Below are 21,195 nucleotides of genomic sequence, written 5' to 3'. Positions count from 1 at the left end.
CAGTATGGTGAACTTTAAAGAAAATAGAGAGGGACAGAAGGGGAAATAAGAGTGTGGATGAGAAGCTGGAATGGAGCAACCAGGTTAGAACCCTAACGTCATTCTTCGAAGCTGTCACTAGGTGAATCCCACCCCTCTGAGCCCCAGCTGGCTTAGGTATGTTGGTGAAGAAGTTGGGGAGGGGAGTTGGGGTGAGTCCAGAGGTTGAGTTATGTCCAGTATGCACACAGGTCTGGATCTGATCCCTAGAAAGTGTGAGAGATTGAGAGAGGCTAAATTAAAAAGATACTTAAACGTAATCAAATTAAAAATAATTTATGAACTATAAGATGTTCTGAAATTGCCAGGCTGTGGTGGTGCACGCCTTCAATCCCAGCACTCAGGAGACAGAGGCAGGTGGATCTCTGTGAGTTCAAGGCCAGCCTGGTCTACAGAGAGTTCCAGGACAGTCAAGGCTGTTATACAGAGAAACCCTGTCTCGAAAAACAAAACAAAATAAAACAAAAAGCTCTTCTGAAATCATAAAGGAATAAAGGAACACCCAGAGAAGATGTCAAGATAAACAAGTATCCACTAACCAGGGTTTGAGTCTGGCACTACTTATTTCTGTATTAGCAGCACTGAGCCCCATGCATAACACCTGGAATATTACCAAAGGTGTTTGTTGAGTGGATTAGCAACGGGAGAACTAATATTGTCTTAATGATTGAATGTATGGTGAAAGACAGGTGAATATCAGATAGTCATTAGTGGGTAAGGCACAAGGGAATACATGAACTTAGAATGTTTATTTTGTTATCTATTGAATGGCAACATTTTAGTAACCATAATTTCCATGTATCTGAACTTGCATTTCATATCCATTCATTCGATAAGTATTTTGCTAGTGTCCTAGTGTGTGCCAGGTGCAATTCTAGGTCCTGAGCAGGCAGTGATTGTTTTGGTTCTTTGTTTAGAAAACACCTCCTGCCATGATTATTAATTTCGGCTAGTAAGAGTGTTAATTGAAGCTGGGCAGTGGTGGTGCACACCTTTAGTCCTAGCACACAGGAGGCAGAAGCAGCTGGATCTCTGTGAGTCCGAGTCAGTCTGATCTACTGAGTGAGTTCCAGGACAGGCTCCAACGCTGCACAGAGAAACCCTGTCTCGGAAAAACAAAAAGCAAAACAAAAAAAGTGTTGACTGATTTGATCCTTGGGACAAAATTGAACATATCTCATTTAGTTATTCATTGGCTCTGATTTTAAGATCAAGTGTCTAGTTAGCCTTCTGATGTTATAACAAAATCCTTGACATAATTAAGGTTATTTGGCTCAGCGTTTTGGAAATTCTAGGCTATGGTCAAACAGCCCTTCTGTTTCCGATGTGGTGGAGCAAAACCCTGAACCAGGGAAGGAGGAAGGGTGAGGAAAGGCCTGAAATTCCACAGCCCCCTTCAAGGGTACTCTCGGTGTGTGTCCTAAGGACCCCACAAGGCTCTACCTCCCAAATGTGCCACAACCTCCACATGGTGCCACACTGTGGACCGGAACCTTCCACATATGGACCTTTGTGGAGCCAAGGTCTAAACTATAGCAGAAAGTCATTTTTTTCCTAGTTGCTTTTCTTCCTATCTTTTTGTCTTTAATATTTAGTCTGGGAACATAACATTTAATGATTTTTTTAAAAGGCTAAGAATGGAGAATATCAGGTAATGGATGAAATGGAGATAAATGGCAGGAAGTTTAATCTTCTAATTCTTTAAGTCAAACTGATGATGTCACTGGGGAAAAGAGAGTCAGTTGGAACCTGGTATCTGGCAGTTACTAGATGAGCTGTGGCTGAGCATAGGGTACCCAGGAACCTCCCTGGGCTTTAACCCCAAAGCTGCCAGAACTGTGTGTTCAGGCCTGTGTACAAGAGACACAGGGCATCTTGGAACTGAGAGAATTATCTGGAATGGAGAAGGATAACCCCCCACACTTGGTGACTCCCACATCAGTGAAGGCTATCATCTCAAAGATTGAGGCTGCCCAGCTAATTCGGACTCAGGAGGTAACTCCAGAGATGAGGGAACACCCTTCTATTAGGGTCTGATGTAGAGGCTGGGGACTGATGTCATGTTTACACAAGATTCCAGCCTTTGGGCTTTTGGGGTCCTGGGATAATTGACAACCTGTGTTTGCAGACAGATGATTCCAGAGTGTCCACATCCTATGTTTAACTTCTGTAGAGTAGGCTGAGACCAACCACCCCTGTAAGGCAGGGCTGTAAGGTAACAGACCATAGATGAGTGGGCAGAAGGCCCCTGGACAGTTGCCTAGTGATGAGTCCCAAAAGGCAGGGGGAGGGGACAAATTTTTAAAGTTCAGACTCTGTGTTGACAGACTACCAGAATCCCCTAAGCTATGTCCTGGAAACACTTGTGGTGATGTCCAAAGGTTCAGACCACTATGTATATGAGACTCTGAAACAGTTCTGGCACAGTCTCCTCCATCTCCACCTAAACCAGCACTTGCAAGGAGAGGAATGGGGGTAGTGGACATGGGACAGCAAAGGACACATTCTTTTTTTTTTTCCCAAGACAGAGTTTCTTTGTATAGCTTTGGAGCCTGACCTGGAACTAGCTCTTGTGGACCAGGCTGGTCTCGAAATCACAGAGATCTGCCTGCCTCTGCCTTCTGAGTGCTGGGACTAAAGGCGTGTGCCACCACTGCCCGGCAAAAGACACATTCTAGAACCTTTGATCCAGAGCGTTTCTCTAGATTCGATTTTGGGTTTTTTGTTTTATTTTGTTTTTCCCATGTTCCCTCTGAGTCCTTGTGAAATTCCAGATGTCCCCAGTAAGTTCTGAAATTCTGATGGTGTGTTCACTGTGGTTCTTTAGTGTCACTGAGCTTAATAATTAAAATGATAAGAGCTAATGCTCTCTCTGTGTTCCAGTCACAGTTCTGAACACAATATTAATCCATGCCATTCTTCTAAAGCCTGTGACTTTAAGTACTAGAATGAGTTCTACTTTACCAGTGAGAAAACCCTAGGACCTGGAGTTTAGCAACTTGTCTGAGACCATGCTGCTAGAGCATGGAAAACTGACCCCAGGATCTAGACTCCTAACTGCTGCCATGTGCTGCCCCCACCCCATATAGGATATTTCCACCCAGCTCTCAGACATCTTGGACAATGTCAATTATGCCATCAATCGATTCCAGGAAGAACTGGGATGTGATTTAAAAGAAAGGGCAAAACCTCACCAACCAGAGCAAAAAGGCAAGAAGAGATTCATCTTGCTGGAGAAAATTGCCTCCCTCTCCAATGATGCTAAGACTAAAGAGAAACACCTGTATGAGATCCTTCGCTGGCTGGGGAACTGGGGTGAGTTTATAGGCTTGGGGTGGCCCAGAGAGCTGGTGCTTTCCACCAAGATGCTGACTCCTGCTGGCCCCTGCTGGCCCCTGCTATCCCCGGCTGGCCCAGGCTTTTCCTCTCTCCACCTGAGTCAGCACTTTCAAGGAAGGGAATGGGGGTGGTGGATGTGGACAGCAAAGAACGCGTGTAACACCTTTTCCCCAGTGATTCACATCACATCACAGCACGCAAAACCCACTGCCTAAAAGGGCTGTATCAGTCAGATCCTTTGTTGCTCAGACAAATACCCAAGGGAAAGAAAGGACAAAGGGCTCATTCTGGCTCCTGGCTTTGCAACTGACAGTGGTAGTCTCTTGACCCTATCACTTTAGGCTGGAGGCCAGACAGAATGTCATGGTGACAGTGGGATTATGGCAGGGGAGGCTGCTCCACTCATGCAACAGGAAAGCAGAGAACAGGAAGAGGCCAGGGTCAAGATATACCATATAAAGGCACATCCCCACTTTCTCCAGGTGGGTTTCTTATCACCACCCCCCCAACAGTCCACCTAAATTTTGAATCTATCAATGGAGCAATGTACTGATTAGGTCAGAACCCTCACGTTCTGATCACTCTGGAAATGCACTCACCAATCAGTGTGCTTCCATCGATCCAGTCAAGGTTGGTCACCACCTATGGGGCTGAGAAGGTGGCCCAGTGGACAAGTGCTTGCTGTACAAACTTGAGGACCTAAGTTTAGACTCCCAGAACCAACGTAAAAACCTCAGAGTGGCAGTATGTGTCTGTATCCTCAGCACTGAGAAGTGGAGAAAGGTGGGTGGCAGCTAGCCTAGCAGAAATGGTAAAAGTTCCAGGTTCAGTGAGAGTTGACACCCCAATGGAACCTCTGGGCTACACACACACACACACACACACACACACACACACACACACACACACAGAGGAGCATACACACGAGCACACAGACAAACATAGCAGCCTAGGCTACATAGTGAGGCTCCACCTTGAGCCAGCAGACAAACAGAAGCAAAGAAAGCTGTTGATTATTCTTCATCCACTTAGTGGTCCAGATTTTAGATGATGCAACAGACACAGGTTAACAAGCCAGATATCTGGCTGCACCTCACACTTGGGCAACAGTCTCTCATGTCTACAGAATTTCTGCATGGCAGGCCTCCTGTCAATCATTTCACAAGTATTATCTCTCTCAATCCTTGCCCAACCTTCTGCAGGGAAGGTAACCCAACTTCAAGGAGTGACCCGCACAATAGCTAGTGTACAATGAAGCCAGTCCACCCTCTGGTCTGCTGCAACCCCTGTGCTGTAGGGCTCCATGAGGGGTCCCCAGAGAGCAAACTGTTCTGGTGACACCCCACCCCGTCCAGGTGACAGTCTGACCTATGAGATGAAGAACAGGAAGAGTGCGGAGGAAGAGGAAGCTCTAGATGAATGGATCGAGGTGATGGAGAAAGTATTGCCTCTCTCCCTCATGGCCACCAAAGGAGGCATCGAGTCTCTCATCTCTCTTTGTTCCACTCTCATTGAAGAACAAAAGAAAAGGACACAAGGCAGGTCCCTGAAGCATCTAGGAGGAGAGGTGGGTGGGGGTGGGCTGGATGCCCTCTCAGGGGAGAGATCTCAGGAGGATCTGTAGGGAATCCTGTCCCTCCTCCATGACACACATGCAGCAGCAGACAGCAGAGTGGGAAGCCAGGGTGCAGAGCTGGGGTGTTGGACCCACGCTGGTCACAAAGTTGTTTAAGCTGCACTGTACTGGTTGATCTCCCAGGGGACTCCGGTTCAATTCCCAGCACCCAGATAGTTCACAAATGTCTGTAACTCCAGTTCCAGGGTATCTGACACCCTCTTCTGGCCTCTACAAGCACTGCATACACATGGCACACAGAACAAAACACTGATACCAATAAAGTAAAAGTTTCAAAACACTTTTTCTAAAGGTATACGTAGGAGTGAGGTGAAAATGGGCCTTCAAGTACTTCCTGGAGCTGTGGCCTCATGGGGGGTTCTGGGAAACAAGGCCCAACGGCTGGGAAAGCTGCAATTTATAGGCAGAGCTTGAAGAACACCCCTTCCTTGCTCTAAACCCAGCTGCCAAGCCAGGGTTTGGTAAGCTTCGGTTGGAAGTCCCTCTAGAGCCTTCCTGATTCTGGGTTCTCCTAAGCTGGTCAGCCACCAGCCTGATGAAACACTGGAATTTTATTCCTATCCACACTAGATTGACCTGAGATAACCTCCTGAAGCTTGGAGAGTAGAAAGGGACACAGGAAAACTGGTGACAAAACCCAGTCCCTTGTTTTGGTTAGTCTTTCTCAAGGGCATGGGCTTTGGCAGAAGGCAGATTTCAGTTTGAATCCCACCTCTACCAGTTTTGGGCTGTATGGCTTTGGGCTTTTTGTTTTTATTTTGTTTTTTGAGACAAGGTTTCTCTGTGTAGACCAGGCTGGCCTTGAACTTACAGAGATCTGCCTGCCTCTGCTTCCTGAGTGCTGGGATTTAAGGCATGCTCATGGACATCTTTATCTCTATGAATCTGTTTCTTCATATGCAAAATGAAGAGGATATTATCTTCTTTCAGGGTTGGGAAGAGGTGTGCATGGGGTATGAAATGTCTGACACCATGCTTGGAAAATTCCAGGCTTAGTAAACAGTAGCTAACATTAGCGTTTCCATGGATTCTCTTGGAAAAGTTTGGTACTATTATCAATTAAGTGACATTGAAGCTGGGTATGGTGGTTCATGACTTTAATTCTAGCACTCAGGATGCAGGGGCAGGAGGATCTCTCTGAGTTCAAGACCAGCCTGGTCTACAGGTGGATTCTATGATAGCCAGGGCTACACAGAGAAACCCTGTCTCAAAAGAAAAAAAAAAAAAAGTGAATTTGAATGTCACAGGAGGAGGAAATGGAAAACAGAGACTATCTGTCCCATAATCTTCACCACACTGTATCTTGAAGTATAGTTACTTGTACACTTATTTTCTTTCAAGAGTGTAGATTTGTGTGGTGTGATTGTGTGTAGGCCAGAGATTAATGTTGGGGGGAGGGTCTTCCTCAATCACCACCCACCTTATTTTTTGAGCTAGTCTTTCACTGAACCTAGAGCTTTCCAGGTTAACTGGTCCACCAGCAAGCCCAGGGACCCCATCTCTGCCTCTCCAGTAATTGGGGGATAGGTGTGGCCAGCATGTCCAGAATTTTACGTTGGTCTGGGGATCTAAAATTAGGCTCTCATGCTTACACAGTAAGTGCTTCACTAACTGACCATCTCTCCACCTGACAGTGTAAACTCTAAAAGGGTAAAAGTTATATCTTTTTTAAAAAAAAACTTATGGGGATTATTTATTGAGCATTTATTTTAGGACTTTACTTGGCCTCAAATGTGTGCACTCTAAGTTCTAAGAATTAGAATCTATGGTTGTTCCCATTTCTCCAATGAGGAAACTAAGGTACTAAGAAGCTAGGCAATGCACCCAAGACAAATGGTACATATTAGACTTGGATCCAAGTAACTTGGTCTCAGAGTTCTGAACCCCAGGGCCATATGCTAGAGTAAACTCGGTATCACTTAAGCACCATATGTCCTCTTGCCCTACATCCAAATATGGCCACTGTTGTCTCTGCCAGTGATGTCTGAGAAGATGCTCCAAGATGATCATTCCATCAGCCTGACACATAGCAGGTACAAAGATGTATGACCATGACCAGCCCTGGAGAAGCTGAGACTCTGGTGACACAGCACATACAATCTGTGTTTACTGTGTTTCCTTGGGATGAGGGTCCAATGTGATCCCCCATACAGGCAAAGATAGTTATTAAAAACCTGTGAATGGTTGTATTAGATTCTCTATATGCACAGTTCAAAGGTAACAGAAGAGGGACAGGAGACTTCTAAGTGGGGTTAAGGGGTTTGGGTAGTTGGCATTACAAAGCCAAACATGGATTTTGGAGCTGAGAAGGCATAAGACTAGAAAAGTAACTCCTCGTGAGGAGTAGGTTGAACTGCAGGGAGCCTGGCATCTAGTCTAGGCCCTTCAGGCGATTCAGGTACCATGCACGCAGTTGGTAGACCTAAGGCTAGGCCCGAGGCAATCTCAGGCCTTCCAGGGTGTCTCCTCTTAATACGTTTTGGGCTCACAGTGCCAGCTCCCTACCCTCGCCCATCCCAAAGAGAGGTGGATAAGAATTCTGGTCTGGAGCATCAGTATATTTCTTTCCTAGTGTGTTTGTTGCGTCTTTATGGGAGCTTGCTGCCTTTCTCCTCTCCATCTCTTCCAGTGATCAAACACAACTTCTGGCAGAACTGGCAGGAGAAAAACCTACAAAAGCCCTCACTCCTCCCTCAGCCGCTGAGCCCAGAGCAGATGCTCCAAGACAATAACATCACCTGTACAAAGGTCTCAGAGGTGAAGTCCATGCTACAGGAGCTCCTCGACTCCACCATGTTCAACAAAGGGGAGGTCAAGGCCATCAGGTACATGTCTACTATTGTGGAGAACCTCAACGACGCCTTGACCCTCCAGCACAAGGAAAACAAGAGTCTAGAGATAAAATACAGATATCTTCAGGGGGAGATGACCAGGAAGCTCAGCAGCCAGAGGCTCTACTTCCAAAAATCCATCCAAGTCCTTGAGAACAAAAGGGATGCTCTGCTAAAGCAAGTGGAGGTCCTAGGGGGTAAATACGAGGACCTCCTCATGATAAAGCATGCCCTGGAGTTACAGCTGAAGATGGTTCAGACTGCCAGTTGTCTAGAAAAATCAGTGGAAGTTTTTATGGATACCCCAGAACTCTCTAAGAAAGAGACCCTTCCAGAGAAGGGTACAGCCCTGGAAGAACCCCCACAGAAGCTCAAGGAGGAAGAGCACCTGTTTTCACCACCTCCCTCAAGTCACCTGACCAAGGCCTGGGAGAGCAGCTCTGTGCCAGCACGGCAGCCACTCTCCACCATGGCCACAGAGTCAAGGACTGAAGTCGTGTTTGCTGGCCACACCAAACACCTTGAGCCGGTGCTGCTGCACTCAGAGCCTCACCAGTTGCCTACACAATGGGGAAAACTGGTTGAAGAGGCCCCAGAACATGAAGGCAAAGACCAGGAGGACCACTTCCAGGAGGAGGATGAAGTCCAACACAAGTCCTATCCTGGGAAGTGTCTGTCCCCCGGGAGCTCCAGGAAGATGCTTTTGGAGAGCCACAAGGAACACCGGGAGGAAGAACTCAGCTGGGAGACAAGGAGGCAGCAGTGGCTGCAGGAAGAGGAGATGTGGCTCCAGCGACAGAAGAAGTGGACCCTGCTAGAACAGGAGCACCAGGAGAAGGTGCGGCAGTGGGAGGCGGAGGAGGCCACCAGGCAGCAGCGGCAGAGGCTCACCCAGCCAGAAGAGGAGACACGGAGCCCCAAGAGGACCTCTGGGGAGCAGAAGGGGAGTTCGGATAAGAGGATCTTCACGACCACCAGCCGATGGAGGAACCTGCAGAAGTCAGAACCAGCATCGGCATCTCCCCTGTGCCGGCCACAGTCTGCACGCCAAAGCAGGAGGTCACATTTACCCATGTCTGCACACACCCAGCAGCCTGGCCAGGGAAACCAGAGGACCCTGAGTTCAGCTGAGTTGATGCAAACACCACCGACCCGCCCGGTTTCTGCTAAACCCAAGAAAAGTGCTTCTTTCCCCATCACTGGAACATCCATTCGAAAGGTGTTCCGGCCCTCTTTGCAGAAAGCCCCAGTAGCCTCTAAGGACAAGGCGTACCATATAACCATGGAGAGCCAGATTAGAAACCTGCAGATTCTGGGGAGTTCAGAATCAGAGCTGGCACTGCCACAATCCCTACGCAGCAATGCCCTAGAAGTCACTGCCATGTCCATGGAGCTGAGTGTCCTCAGGCTGCAATGCCTGTGCTGGAAGTACATCCACTACAAACGCTTCCAGAGCCTCCGGTAGGTGCCCAGCAAACAGCTGGCATCCACCCAGCACCCACCCATACCCACCCAGCAGACACCCAGCACCCACCCATACCCATTGCAAAACAGGGTAGAGCCTGGGGACAGATGAAGGAAAGTGGATAGGAAAACCATGAAGGGACTCCCCGAGGTCTCCTGGGAAAGGGGACTAACAAAGGCTGTTTGGTGTCAGGCCTTGGACAACACTCAAAAGTGTAGGAGGTACAGCATCTATTTGTTGTTTTCCTTACAGTGGGCTTTCCTTCCAAACCCACCCTCCCTATCTCCAACCCCTATCTTCCTGTCCTTCACTCAATATACTCCCTACCATTTGCTTGACTTTTACATTCCAAGCCTGGGGTTCCTCCCCTCATGCCACCTTCCACCTTTCTGCTCCTTTTCAGAGACCCTTTCCTCTTTTTCCTCTCAAGAATGAACAAAATGAAGGCGTCTCTCTAGTCAACTAACTTGGAGGAAAGAGGAAGCCCCTCCACCAGCTAAATCACTTATCTCTCTTCCCAGACAAGAGGTCATCAAACAGATAGGAGCCATTCGACCAACGAGGGTCACCTCTAAGGTCCAGAACCTCTATGTGTTCCTGGAAAACATCAACCACCAGCAGAGCCTCAGGCTGCAGGCCTGGACAGACAAGCTGAAGGACCTGGAGGAGAAGCACCAGGAGTGCCTACACACCATGGTGACCATGTTCCCTAAGGTGGGGACTGTCTGGTGATGGGAAAGGAGAGGGCATGTCAGAGCTTCTGGGCTGGAGTACCAGGGAGGGCCAACTGTCTGTGTGTGAATACAGGGAGGTGTGTGAGAGGGGGATCCTTCCCAAAACTGTAGAGAGAAAGGCTCCGCAGGCTGGAGGAGCTGAGTTCTGCAGTCCCTTCTCGGAACTGGGATTCTCCCCGCTCCCTTCAGCTCTGCCTGCCATCCAGGCCTGAGGCACAAAGAGGACTCCTCACCTCCTTGCAGGGGCCCAGGTCTGCCCTGGCCTGACTGAGTCTTCTGTGTTTTACTAGAGTCCTTCTTCCAGGCAGTTCTTGACAAAGAATGCATTGGAGGGTTAATAATGGGAGACTGTGGTGGTCTCCAAGTGTCTCTCTTTAAAAACTGTTTCATTTGGGGGAGGGGTGTGTCCTTCCACTGTGGGTTCTGGGATGAGACTCAGGTCTTTCACGACAAGCACCTTCACAGCCACTGTGTGGGCCTTGACAGTGTCTTTGCCAAGATCTGTTCTAACTTGTTGATAGGCTGTCTACTTATGGAAGCAGAAGTAGGCTTCACCTTTCTTGGCGTCTTTGCAGGCACCACTCCATGCCTTTTCAGTTCTGATGCTGCTTAGAGCCCCCAGATCATCCTGAGCTCTGCTTCTCTGGGTTCTGTTTACTTTTCTTCTCTCGGCTGACAGAAGCTCTCTGTGTCTACATAGTTTCACAATACCATGATAAGCCTGGTACGGGTCTGTTTCTGTTAACTCTACTGAGCATTTACTCAACCATTTCAATTTAGAAACTTAAGTCCTTTGGTTCTAGCACATTTTCTTAAATTATACCATAGTTCAGGCGTGATTTGCTGGCCCTGGGAACTCCAGTACAGCTAACCTGTGGCCTATATGTACCCAGCAGGACTATGAAAGAGGCCTAACAAATCATAATGCTAATTAAAACATTTGATTTTTTGTTTTTTTGAGACAGGGTTTCTCTGTGTGTAGTCCTGACTGTCCTAGAATCTATCTGTAGACTGGACATGCCTACTTGGTTCCACACTTTCCCAGGGGCTTTGTGAGAGAAAACATACTAATGTGTTTGTTTATTTACAGTGAATTTTATTGTGTATGTTTAAGGTATAGTACATAGGATGAAATAAGGTAACTGTTGTAAAATGGTTGCTGCAGTAAAACAGATTAACATTGCCGGGCGTTGGTGGCGCATGCCTTTAACCCAGCACTCGGGAGGCAGAGGCAGGTGGATCTCTGTGAGTTCGAGACCAGCCTGGTCTACAAGAGCTAGTTCCAGGACAGCCTCCAAAGCCATAGAGAAACTCTGTCTCGAAAAACCAAAAAGAAACCAAAAACAACAACAACAACAACAAAACAGATTAACATATCCACTGAAGCAAGATGGAAATAGAAAACCATGGGGACACAGGAAGGCAAAAGAGGGTTCCCAACCTAGAGTCTGACTGAAGTCCACATTCAACATTCCAATGCAACAAACATTTTGTCCATTCCCGACTGTAAACCTGAAGTTTTCTAGGAATCTCACCAAAAAAAAACCTGCTGCAATCACAGTGGCTCTGGTTTACCTCATTGCATTATCATCCAGCTAAGGCACTGCTGGGGCCAACCTATAATCTCACTTATTAAACATGGGGTAGGGATGTTCTCAGCAACCCTTTGAGATCTAACTTGAGAGTCAGCAGAATAGTATTCATGGCTAATACTAGAACTTAATTGAAACTTTCCCTTGAGAAGCTCATGTGCTTCCCGGGTGTATCTCATTCTTTCCCTGAGCACCTCTTTCTCTTAACTCCCAAGCTTAAAATCTACATTTAAATTTAAAATGTCTTTTGATAAACTGACTCTTTGAGACGTTACATCCATGCTTTCGAGTATGGGTTTTTTCTTCTTTTCTTGAATGTCTTTCTTTTTTCTTTCCTTTTTTTTTTTTTGTTTTTTTTGTTTGTTTGTTTGTTTTGTTTTTCAAGACAATGTTTCTCTGTTAGGCCTGGCTGTTCTGGAACTTGCTCTGTAGACCAAACTGGCCTTGAACTCAGAGATCTGTCTGCCTCTGCCTCCTCCAGAGTGCTGGCATTTTTTTAAAGAAAACCCTAACCCTGCTCATACTGGCTAGTTCTGAAATTCTTGTCTGTGTAGAAGCAACCAATCCTGCATTTGCCTAAGTCAAAATCCCTAAAAAATGAAGGTAACTCTTCAGGCTGCTGAGGGTGACAGAGTAGAGCTATGCTTCTGTCCTCATGCCAGGAACACTTCCTTTCATGTAATACCCATCTTTCCCTCTGTGGCAAAAGTAGCTAGTCTATCGGGTTGGCAAAAATCCTAAATGCGATACGCTGTTGTTAACTATAGCCGCACATGATACTTATCTTTTTGTTACTGGAGGGTTCAAGCCTCATCTAACAAGCTGGGGTCAATTGCCCATCCTTGAGATGCCATTTAAAGAGAAAGTAACAGTGAAAAGCAGATGGGTTTGTCCAAGGTGGCCACACTGGAGGAGGGATCAGATAAAAGGGTCTAGTGATGTGTGTCTGGGGCACTGACCTTGGGTTTAGGTTTAAACAGAAGTGGAGAGGTCTATAGAATTACAAGTTCCTGATCAAGACTCATCAGTGCTTACCTCCTGCTCTATCTTGCAAGTTGTCAGTACCTTGTGAAGTCTCCTCCCAGGAGGCAAGCTCCTCCTTGGGGAGCACCAGAGCTTTCGCTTTCGCTTTCCCCTTCCCCTTGCACGAGGTTCCTGGGGAATTCTAATTCCTTGGGGTCCATTTTTCAAGAACCTGGTTAAAAAAGTGGGGCACAAGGCTGGGTGGTGGTGGCACAAGCATTTATTCCCAGCCCTGGGGAGGCAGAGGCAGGTGGATCTCTGTGAGTTCAAGACCAGCCTGATCTACAAGAGCTAGTTCCAGGACAGCCTCCAAAGCCACAGAGAAACCCTGACTTGAAAAACCAAAAAAAAAAAAAAAAAAGGTGGGGCACATGGTCTCTGCAAGGACAGTCACAACTGGAGCTACTCACTCATTCATGCTTTCTTTTTCTTTTCTTTTTTTTTTCTTTCTTTCTTTTTCTTTCTTTCTTTTTTTTTTTGTTTTTGTTTTTCGAGACAGGGTTTCTCTGTGTAGCTTTGGAGCCCATCCTGGCACTCGCTCTGGAGACCAGGCTGGCCTTGAACTCACAGAGATCCGCCTGCCTCTGCCTCCCGAGTGCTGGGATTATAGACGTGCGCCACCAACGCCCGCCTCTCACTCATGCTTTCTACTCTGTCCTTTGGTCTACACCTCTCCAGTTCCTGGTCCACACCCCAACTTTGGTAACTACCACTTTATTTTTTAACCTCTGTGTATTTGAATTTTTTTTTCTTTTAAATCCCATATATAAATGTGAGACTGTTCAATGTTTTCTTCCTGCATCTGGTTTATTTCACTTAGCATGCATGTTGTAGTAAATCATAGGAGCTCCTCTTTGGAGGGGATGGGCTACACTAGAAAAGAGAGGAAATCTGAGATTAGTCAATGGTGTAGACAAAAGAGATCCTTTGTACACTGTTGGTGGAGAGATAGGTTTGGTTGTAGCCATTCTGACATAGTGGGGAAGTTCCTAAAGAAATTGAAAATGGAATCCCTACAGGGCCCGGCGTTTCCTCATCTGGGTTGTTACAGTTTGAGTTAAAATGTCCCCCACAGGCTCCTGTTTTCAATTTTCAGTGTCCAGTCCATGTCACTATTTTGAAGGCCTTGGAGTCTTTAGGAAGTAGGGTCAGGCTAGGAGACATAGGTCATTAGCATTGGACCTTGAGGGTTATGCTCACCCCTGGTTCTGGTGTAGCTCTCTGCCTTCTGTCTTAGCTGTGTGAAATCAGCTGAGATCTCCCTGAAACCTGGAGACAAAATACATGCTGTGTGCACAAGAGAAATGAAATCATTACAGCATTCTTTATAAGGGGTGAGATATGGAAACAATTTGCTATGCTGCTGCATGCCTGAAATCTTAGCATTTAGGCTGCTAAGCACTAAATGAACTAATGAGGGCGGTAAGATGGCTCGGAGGTTAAAGGCCCTTGGTACACATGTTTGACAACCTCAATTTGATCCCTGGAACACATATAAAGGTGGAAAGAGAACCAATTCCATGAAGTTGTCTTCTGACCGCCACATGTACTCCATGGTACTCACAGGTGCACACACATTAGTAATAGTAAATAACATTTGAAAGTAAATAACTGAACTATGATGCAGCCTTTTTAAAAAGTCAGGTGTCTGGTAAATAATGCTGTGAGGCTCCCCAGCCCCACACCCAGCTTCACAGACAGGTGTGAGTGTAGGGCTACTCTGCTTCAGGCCCTGTCTGTGAGTGCTATAGGGTTCCACTGCCTGGCTTTGTTCAGTTTTTTCTTTCTTTCTTCTGTTTTGCCCGTTGTCCAGATTCTTTACAACAAAGGAGGAAGTAGGAACTAACCCCAGAAAGTAAGAATTGAAGGACTCTCAAGGAAAGTGTCGTGTGCTAGGGACCTGGTATACAGTCAAAGGGCCTTAGCCACTCCTCAACCCAGAGCCCAGCAGGGTCAGTGACAATCAGGCAAGACTTCCTCCCATCCCAGAGAGGCCTCCCTTCCCGTCTTCCTGATGCTTTCTGCTGGCTCCTCTAGCTCAAGCAAGAGTGGAACATCCACCTGAAAGTCCCTGTGGTCAACTCTGCAAAGCCAGGGAAATGCAAGTCACCTCCAGTCTTCCTCCAGAGAGTCCGGTCCAGTGGTGTCACCAACAAGCAGCCCCCTCCACCCAAGCAGAACTGGGACTCTGTGCCCCTGAGGATAGCTGGGTAGGTGTTGGCTGGCTGAGGGAAAGCCAGTAAGATGAGAGGGGAGAGAGACCAGGGGCAGGTGGCCTGGAGAAGCAGCAGCAAGTGAGGACACAGGCAAGCATCACCTCACCAGCTTCAAGGCCTGTCTGCTCAGCTGTCCTGAGTGACTCTGGGCTCAGAGCCAGAGATAGAATGTGTATGGCAATGTGTGGTTTTGGGGGAGGGGTAGCTTGACTGACTCTGAGAAAATACAGGGGCAAACCTGCATTTCTATTTTGGGCATATTGACCCAATATCTACCATTGGTCTGTCTATGTAAACAAGCCCGATTCTTCCTACCATGTGGCCTCCAGGCTCAAACATGGTGAGATTCTGGGCAGCCAAGATGATGCACATGAACACCTACCCCAATGAGACCTGGTTCACATGAACACCTACCCCAATGAGACCTGGTTCACATGAAAACCTACCCCAATGGAACTTCATTCACATGAACATCTACCCCAATGAAACTTCATTCACATGAGCACCTACCCCAATGGAACTTCATTCACGTGAACATCTACCCCAATGGAACTTCATTCACATGAACACCTATCCCAATGGGACTCATTCACATGAACATTTTTCCCAATGGAAATTCATTCACATGAACACCTACCCCAATGGAACTTCATTCACATGAACACCTATCCCAATGGGACTCATTCACATGAACATTTTTCCCAATGGAAATTCATTCACATGAACACCTACCCCAATGGAAATTCATTCACATGAACATCTACCCCAATGGACCTTCATTCACATGAACATCTACCCCAATGGAACTTCATTCACATGAACACCTACCCCAATGGAAATTCATTCACGTGAACACCTACCCCAATGGAACTTCATTCACGTGAACATCTACCCCAATGGGACTCATTCACATGAACACCTACCCCAATGGAAATTCATTCACGTGAACACCTACCCCAATGGAAATTCATTCACGTGAACACCTACCCCAATGGAACTTCATTCACATGAACACCTACCCCAATGGAACTTCATTCACATGAACACCTACCCCAATGGAACTTCATTCACGTGAACACCTACCCCATTGGAACTTCATTCACGTGAACATCTACCCCAATGGAACTTCATTCACATGAACACCTACCCCAATGGAACTTCATTCACATGAACATCTATCCCTAGCGGGGCAGTGGTGGCACACACCTTTAATCCCAATACTCGGGAGGCGGAGGAAGTGAACCTCTGTGAGTTGGAGGCCAGCCTACAGAGCGAGTTCCAGGACAGAGAAACCCTGTCTTGAAAAAAAAAAAAAAAAAGACATAGAGCCTGTACTGGAGAGGTAAGTATAACACAGAGGCCTGTGTCTTGAACTGTGTGGCTCCTCAGCCAAGTCCCATGTCTCTGTCTCTCTTGATATTGTCTGTGGTCTCCCACTCCTAGCCAACAAGGGAATCAGATGGAATCCATATGGAAGACTGATGTGGCCTCTTCAAGTCACGCGATAGAAAAGAAGATCCCTGCAAACCTGCCCTGGGACCAACTAGGGCGCCACCCAGATATCCCCAGGCTATTGGCCATGGATGATCACTCCTCCCACCACAGAAGCTTGATGTCCTTCAAGACTTGGTGAGGAGTGAGGGTGGGGGCATAACCTGGCTTCAAGGAGACCTGTCCATCAAGGAGACACTGGTTCTATCCAGAAGCTCAGGCACTCTCTTTCCAAACGCTAGTCTTGGTCTCAGTTATTGTACCACAGCAGAAAAGAAACACTTCTCTGCCTCATCCAGTCCCTGGCCATCAGCTTGGGTCCTAAGGCAGTACTACTTCAGCGTCTCACAGACTTCCTGTAGTATTTAGATTACCATGTGTGTTTTACCCTTGCACATGTTCCAGGGTTTTACACGGCTTTCTCGGGGGCCCTAACTTGCCCTTAGTCTAGTGTTGTTCTAGATCAAGAGAAACAGGTGGAAGGATAAAGAGACTGAGGGAAACCAAGAATTGTATGATAGACTTAAGACTTGGGCCTGAGCCCATCTTTGGGTTTTCATTTCCTGACTGCCTTAAAGAACTGTCACTGGGGAGAGTAACTGAGGACCTGGTGTAGGTGTTATGTTTTTGTAGAAAAAGATGAGGATGAGACATAAGACTAGTTTATTATTAGACATATTAAGCAGTTTATTATAAGGCCCGGTAGAGTAAGGAGACTAAGAGAGAAGAGGAACAGGGGTAATGGCTGACCACCATGGCCTGTCACCATAGAGAGGCAGAGAAAGAGACACAGAGAAGAGCAGAAGCATAGAGAGAAGTGTAGAGAGTGCAGAGAGAGAGAGAGAGAGAGAGAGAGAGACAGAGAGAGAGAGAGAGAGAGCGAAGCAGCAAAGTTGGAACTTTTAAAGGGAAGACTGCGCGTACACACTGAGGTTCCACGCATGCCCAGAGTCCTCAAGCAGGCTGTAATGCATGGCGGGTGATGTGGTAATGATGTATGTATGAGTGCCCTGACTGTTGTCAGGGGGCGGGGTCTGTCTCTTAAAGAGGTAGAGCTGATCAGATTAAAGCCTGAACCTTTCAATAGGGGCACAGACCTATACCCCAGCACTAGCACTCAGGAGGCTGAGACAGGAGGACCTCCAGTTTAAGGTCAGCCTGAGACAGCAGTAGAGGGGAGAGTAGCAGGATTCAGGACCCAGTGGGCTAGCAGAAAGCTTTACTAGTGAGAACACGTTATCTCCTTTGTCTCTCTTGGCTTGAAGACGTCACCACTGAAGAATCAAGGCTCTTTCAAGGGACCTTTTTCAGTGTCATCTCACCTGCTGCTAGTGCACCTGACTTTCTCCAAAGAAAGATCTGTAACAAAGAGATGGCATTGGGGGAGGGGGGAATCCTGCTCCTTGAGGCCCTCTGGTGGTATCCCCCACCGCAAGCTCCTGTCTGTCTCTGTACTTCTGATATTGTCCTGGCTTTGCCCTATCTCTGGAGGAATATGAGACCCACCCTTTGTTCTTTCCATGTATAAATGCTCGGATAAACATCCAGTGTACATACTACATTTGGCTCTGGCATTTTGGGGGCATTAGGATCTTTCTGAAAATGAAAGGAGCTAGTGACTGGGGTGATGACTGTCTGGAGAGCACTGGTGTGAAAGCAGAAGGACCTGAGCTCAGATCTCCAGCACCTACATAAAATGCTAGGCACGGCAGCACACATCTGTAATCCCAGCATCAGGAAATGAAGACAGATAGGTCCCTGGAGCTCATTTGGCCAGCTTAGCTAGCAGAGTCAAATGGATGAGCTTCAGGTTTAGTGAGAAACCCCAACTCAAAACATAAAAGTAGAGAACAACTGAAGACTCCCTATGTCAGCCTCTGGCCTCCCCATGTACTCACACACATGTAAGGTACATCCACACACCCACCTGAGCACATCTCCTACACACAAAGAAAGAGGTTGGTGGGGAAAGAGCCACAGCACCCAACAGCAGCAGCTTCCCCCCCCCCTTTTTTTCCCCTCATCTTTTGCTCACACTCTGTGGCATAATGTAAAATTCTAAGATCCCTTTAAAGCATGCTTCACACAGAACTGTTCCACCCACCTCTGAGCCTCCACTGGGATCTCAGCCGCAGGCTGAAGCGCTTATCAAAATATTGTTCTCGGCAAAGACAGCTTTCTCTCTTTGTAAGAGACTTTAGGTGAATACAATTTTCTTTCCCCTCTTACAGCTCTACAGGAGATTATTCAACTTATCACAGTCCCAGTCCAGAGACAGAACCCTACTTCTGTCCAAATTTGCACCCCAGGCTGGATCTCCCTGGGTCTTTGTATGAGGTTCCCGTGTTATGCCAAGATGCCAAGATAGTGTCCTTCAAAACCTGACAGGTCCACTTGTCTGAGGTCTCTGCTTTGTCTGACTAGTAGACAGAGGGCTCCTGGGCTGTCTGACTGGCAAAACAAGGGCAGCTGTGTCTGCACACACCAGTGCTCTCTGTAGTCTGCGAAGCTCTAACAGGCCTCCCTCAGAGCTGCTGCTGCACGGCAACACTGCCTGCAGCTCTCCTGCCAGCCCACCGAGAAGTCTCGATGCCCTGACTTAGAAGGGTTAGAACTTGGTATCCGAGAAAGAGATTAGATTGGATAGGGGGAAATAGTGAATAACACATAAGATTGAAAGGAAGGGAGAGGAAACGCCCTGTGAAGCAAGGCAAGACGTAGACTCGAAAGAGGAGAGGCTGAAGCCCTAAGATTAGGCAGAAATGTCACACTAAGCAGTTCTACATTCAAGTCTAGCCTGAGCCACGATCTGGAATTGTCCTCATGCTCTGGGAGGACTGCATGGACCTTGACTCAGTTGTTAATAACTTGTAACTGTGTCAGCTCTTTCAGCGCCTCGGCCATCCAAAGAAAGGAATTCCAGGAACCCTCCGAGGAGCCAGCTGAGCTTGTCCAAAAAACGTCCAGCCAGTCACTCCCTGGATCCCTACAAAACCAGCAGGATTGGGTAGAGCTACCTTCAGCTCCTACTCCAATTCTTAGTGAGCCTTCAACTTCTGGGTCAACTGAAGACTTCACAGGGACTTGTTCCGAAGGCAGGTCCCCAGCTGGGTTTTGGCGAACTATTCTAGAACTTTGAGAAACACTTTTTTCTTTCTTTAGTCCCCAAACTGTTAGTTTCTAATAATAATAATAGAAAAAAGAGTTTGGTTCAAAGTCTTCTGTCTTATTTCGGAAAGCCATGCCCCCACCCCCATCTTTTGGAGCCAGCCCAAGGCCATCTGACAATAAGCCAGACATCAGTCACAGGATTGCCCAAGTGGGGGTCTCTGACTCTGGGAGCCAACAAGCCAGATGGCTATTATCAGTGCCTGACACACAGTAAGTTAGAAATTCTATTTAATCAGACACAAATAAGTCATATTCAAGTGATTAGTAGGACAGCTCAGAAGAACATAAGGCATGGTGGCACACACTTGTGACCCCAGCACATGGAAGGCAGAAACAGGAGGATTAGGAGTTCATGGTCATCCTTAATTACAAGGGATAGGGATCGAGAGGTTCCAAATCTAGAAGCCATCCCCAGCAGCCATATGTTCGTTCAGGAGAAACCCTGCTCTAGTTAATACATTTGTCTGTGAACACCTACCTGCCTTCCCTCACCCAACCTGCCTCATCCCCACACAATCTTTCCTCACCCTCTCCTCTATTTACACAGCCATGAATGGCCTAGAGACCAGACATAGCAAGTAGCGAATGTCCTAAGTGAACCCATATCTAGGTTCCCCTCATCTTTGGTTCCAGTTGAGGATAAAATGAAGGAAAGAGCCAGGTATGGTGGTGCATCCTTTGAATCCCAGCACTCAGGAAGCAGAAGCAATTGCCGGGTGGTGGTGGCGCACACCTTTGATCCCAGCACTCGGGTGGCAGAGGCAGGCGGATCTCTATGAGTTCTAGATCAGCCTGGTCTACAAGAGCTAACTCCAGGACAGCCTCTAAAGCCAGAAACCCTGTCTCAAAAACCAAAAACCAAACCAAACCAAACCAAACCAAACCAAACAAAAAAAAAGGATCTCTATGAGCACAGGGCTAGCATGAGTTCAAGGACAGCCAGGACTATATTATGAGCCCTGTCTCAAAAACAAAAACCAAAAACTCTGGAAAGAAAAGGGAACATGGGATCTGCATGGTTGGCTCGATGGATGCTGTCAGGAGTAAGATTTTGCTTTGAATCAAAGCTTAAGCCAGCAAAGATGCCTGGTCAAAGAGGAAGACAGGACAAGCTCTGGCAGGGAGAGGCAGTTTCCAGGGTTACTCTTTTTTTTTTTTTTTTTTTTTTTTTTTTGTTTTTTGTTTTTCAAGACAGGGTTTCTCTGTGTAGCTTTGGAGGCTGTCATGGAACTAGCTCTTGTAGACTAGGCTGGTCTTGAACTCACAGAGATCCGCCTGCCTCTGCCTCCCGAGTGCTGGGATTAAAGGCATGCACCACCAATGCCCAGCTTCCAGGGTTACTCTTTATGGGAGCCTCACTGCAATCATATCCAACATATGAAAGTACATCCATCCACAGCCAGCCTCTGGAGGGTCATGAGTTCAAGAATAGCCTGGGTCACATATCAAGACCCTGTCTTAAAATAATAATAAAAGCCTTCCTATTAAATATATTGCTTCAAATAATTCGAAATTAATTTTTTTTTGTTTTGAGACAGTGTTTCTCTGTATAGCCCTGTCCAGGGCTGTCCAGGAACTTACTCTGTAGACCAGGCTAGCCTCAAACTCACAGAGATCCACCCGCCTCCTGAGTGCTGGGACTCCTAAGTGCACCACCA

General features: G+C 47.1%; 1 protein-coding gene across 1 annotated transcript; it reads left to right on the top strand.

Moving 5' to 3' along the window:
- Positions 1 to 1,938: 1,938 nt before the first annotated feature.
- On the top strand, positions 1,939 to 19,513 carry Fam186b (family with sequence similarity 186 member B). The gene is made up of 8 exons (XM_035439215.1): positions 1,939 to 2,034; positions 3,129 to 3,354; positions 4,734 to 4,916; positions 7,644 to 9,306; positions 9,832 to 10,024; positions 14,697 to 14,869; positions 16,319 to 16,504; positions 19,250 to 19,513. Exons 1-8 carry the CDS (start codon positions 1,939 to 1,941, stop codon positions 19,503 to 19,505), a joined length of 2,976 nt encoding a protein of 991 aa, XP_035295106.1. The 3' UTR covers positions 19,506 to 19,513.
- The last annotated feature ends 1,682 nt before the right edge of the window (positions 19,514 to 21,195 follow it).

The sequence above is a fragment of the Cricetulus griseus genome, chromosome 2 (assembly GCF_003668045.3).
Source record: "Cricetulus griseus strain 17A/GY chromosome 2, alternate assembly CriGri-PICRH-1.0, whole genome shotgun sequence".
NCBI classification, from domain to species: Eukaryota; Metazoa; Chordata; class Mammalia; order Rodentia; family Cricetidae; genus Cricetulus; species Cricetulus griseus.
The sequence above is the reverse complement of the archived record's forward strand: the minus strand, read 5'-3'. Positions and strand labels throughout refer to the sequence as shown.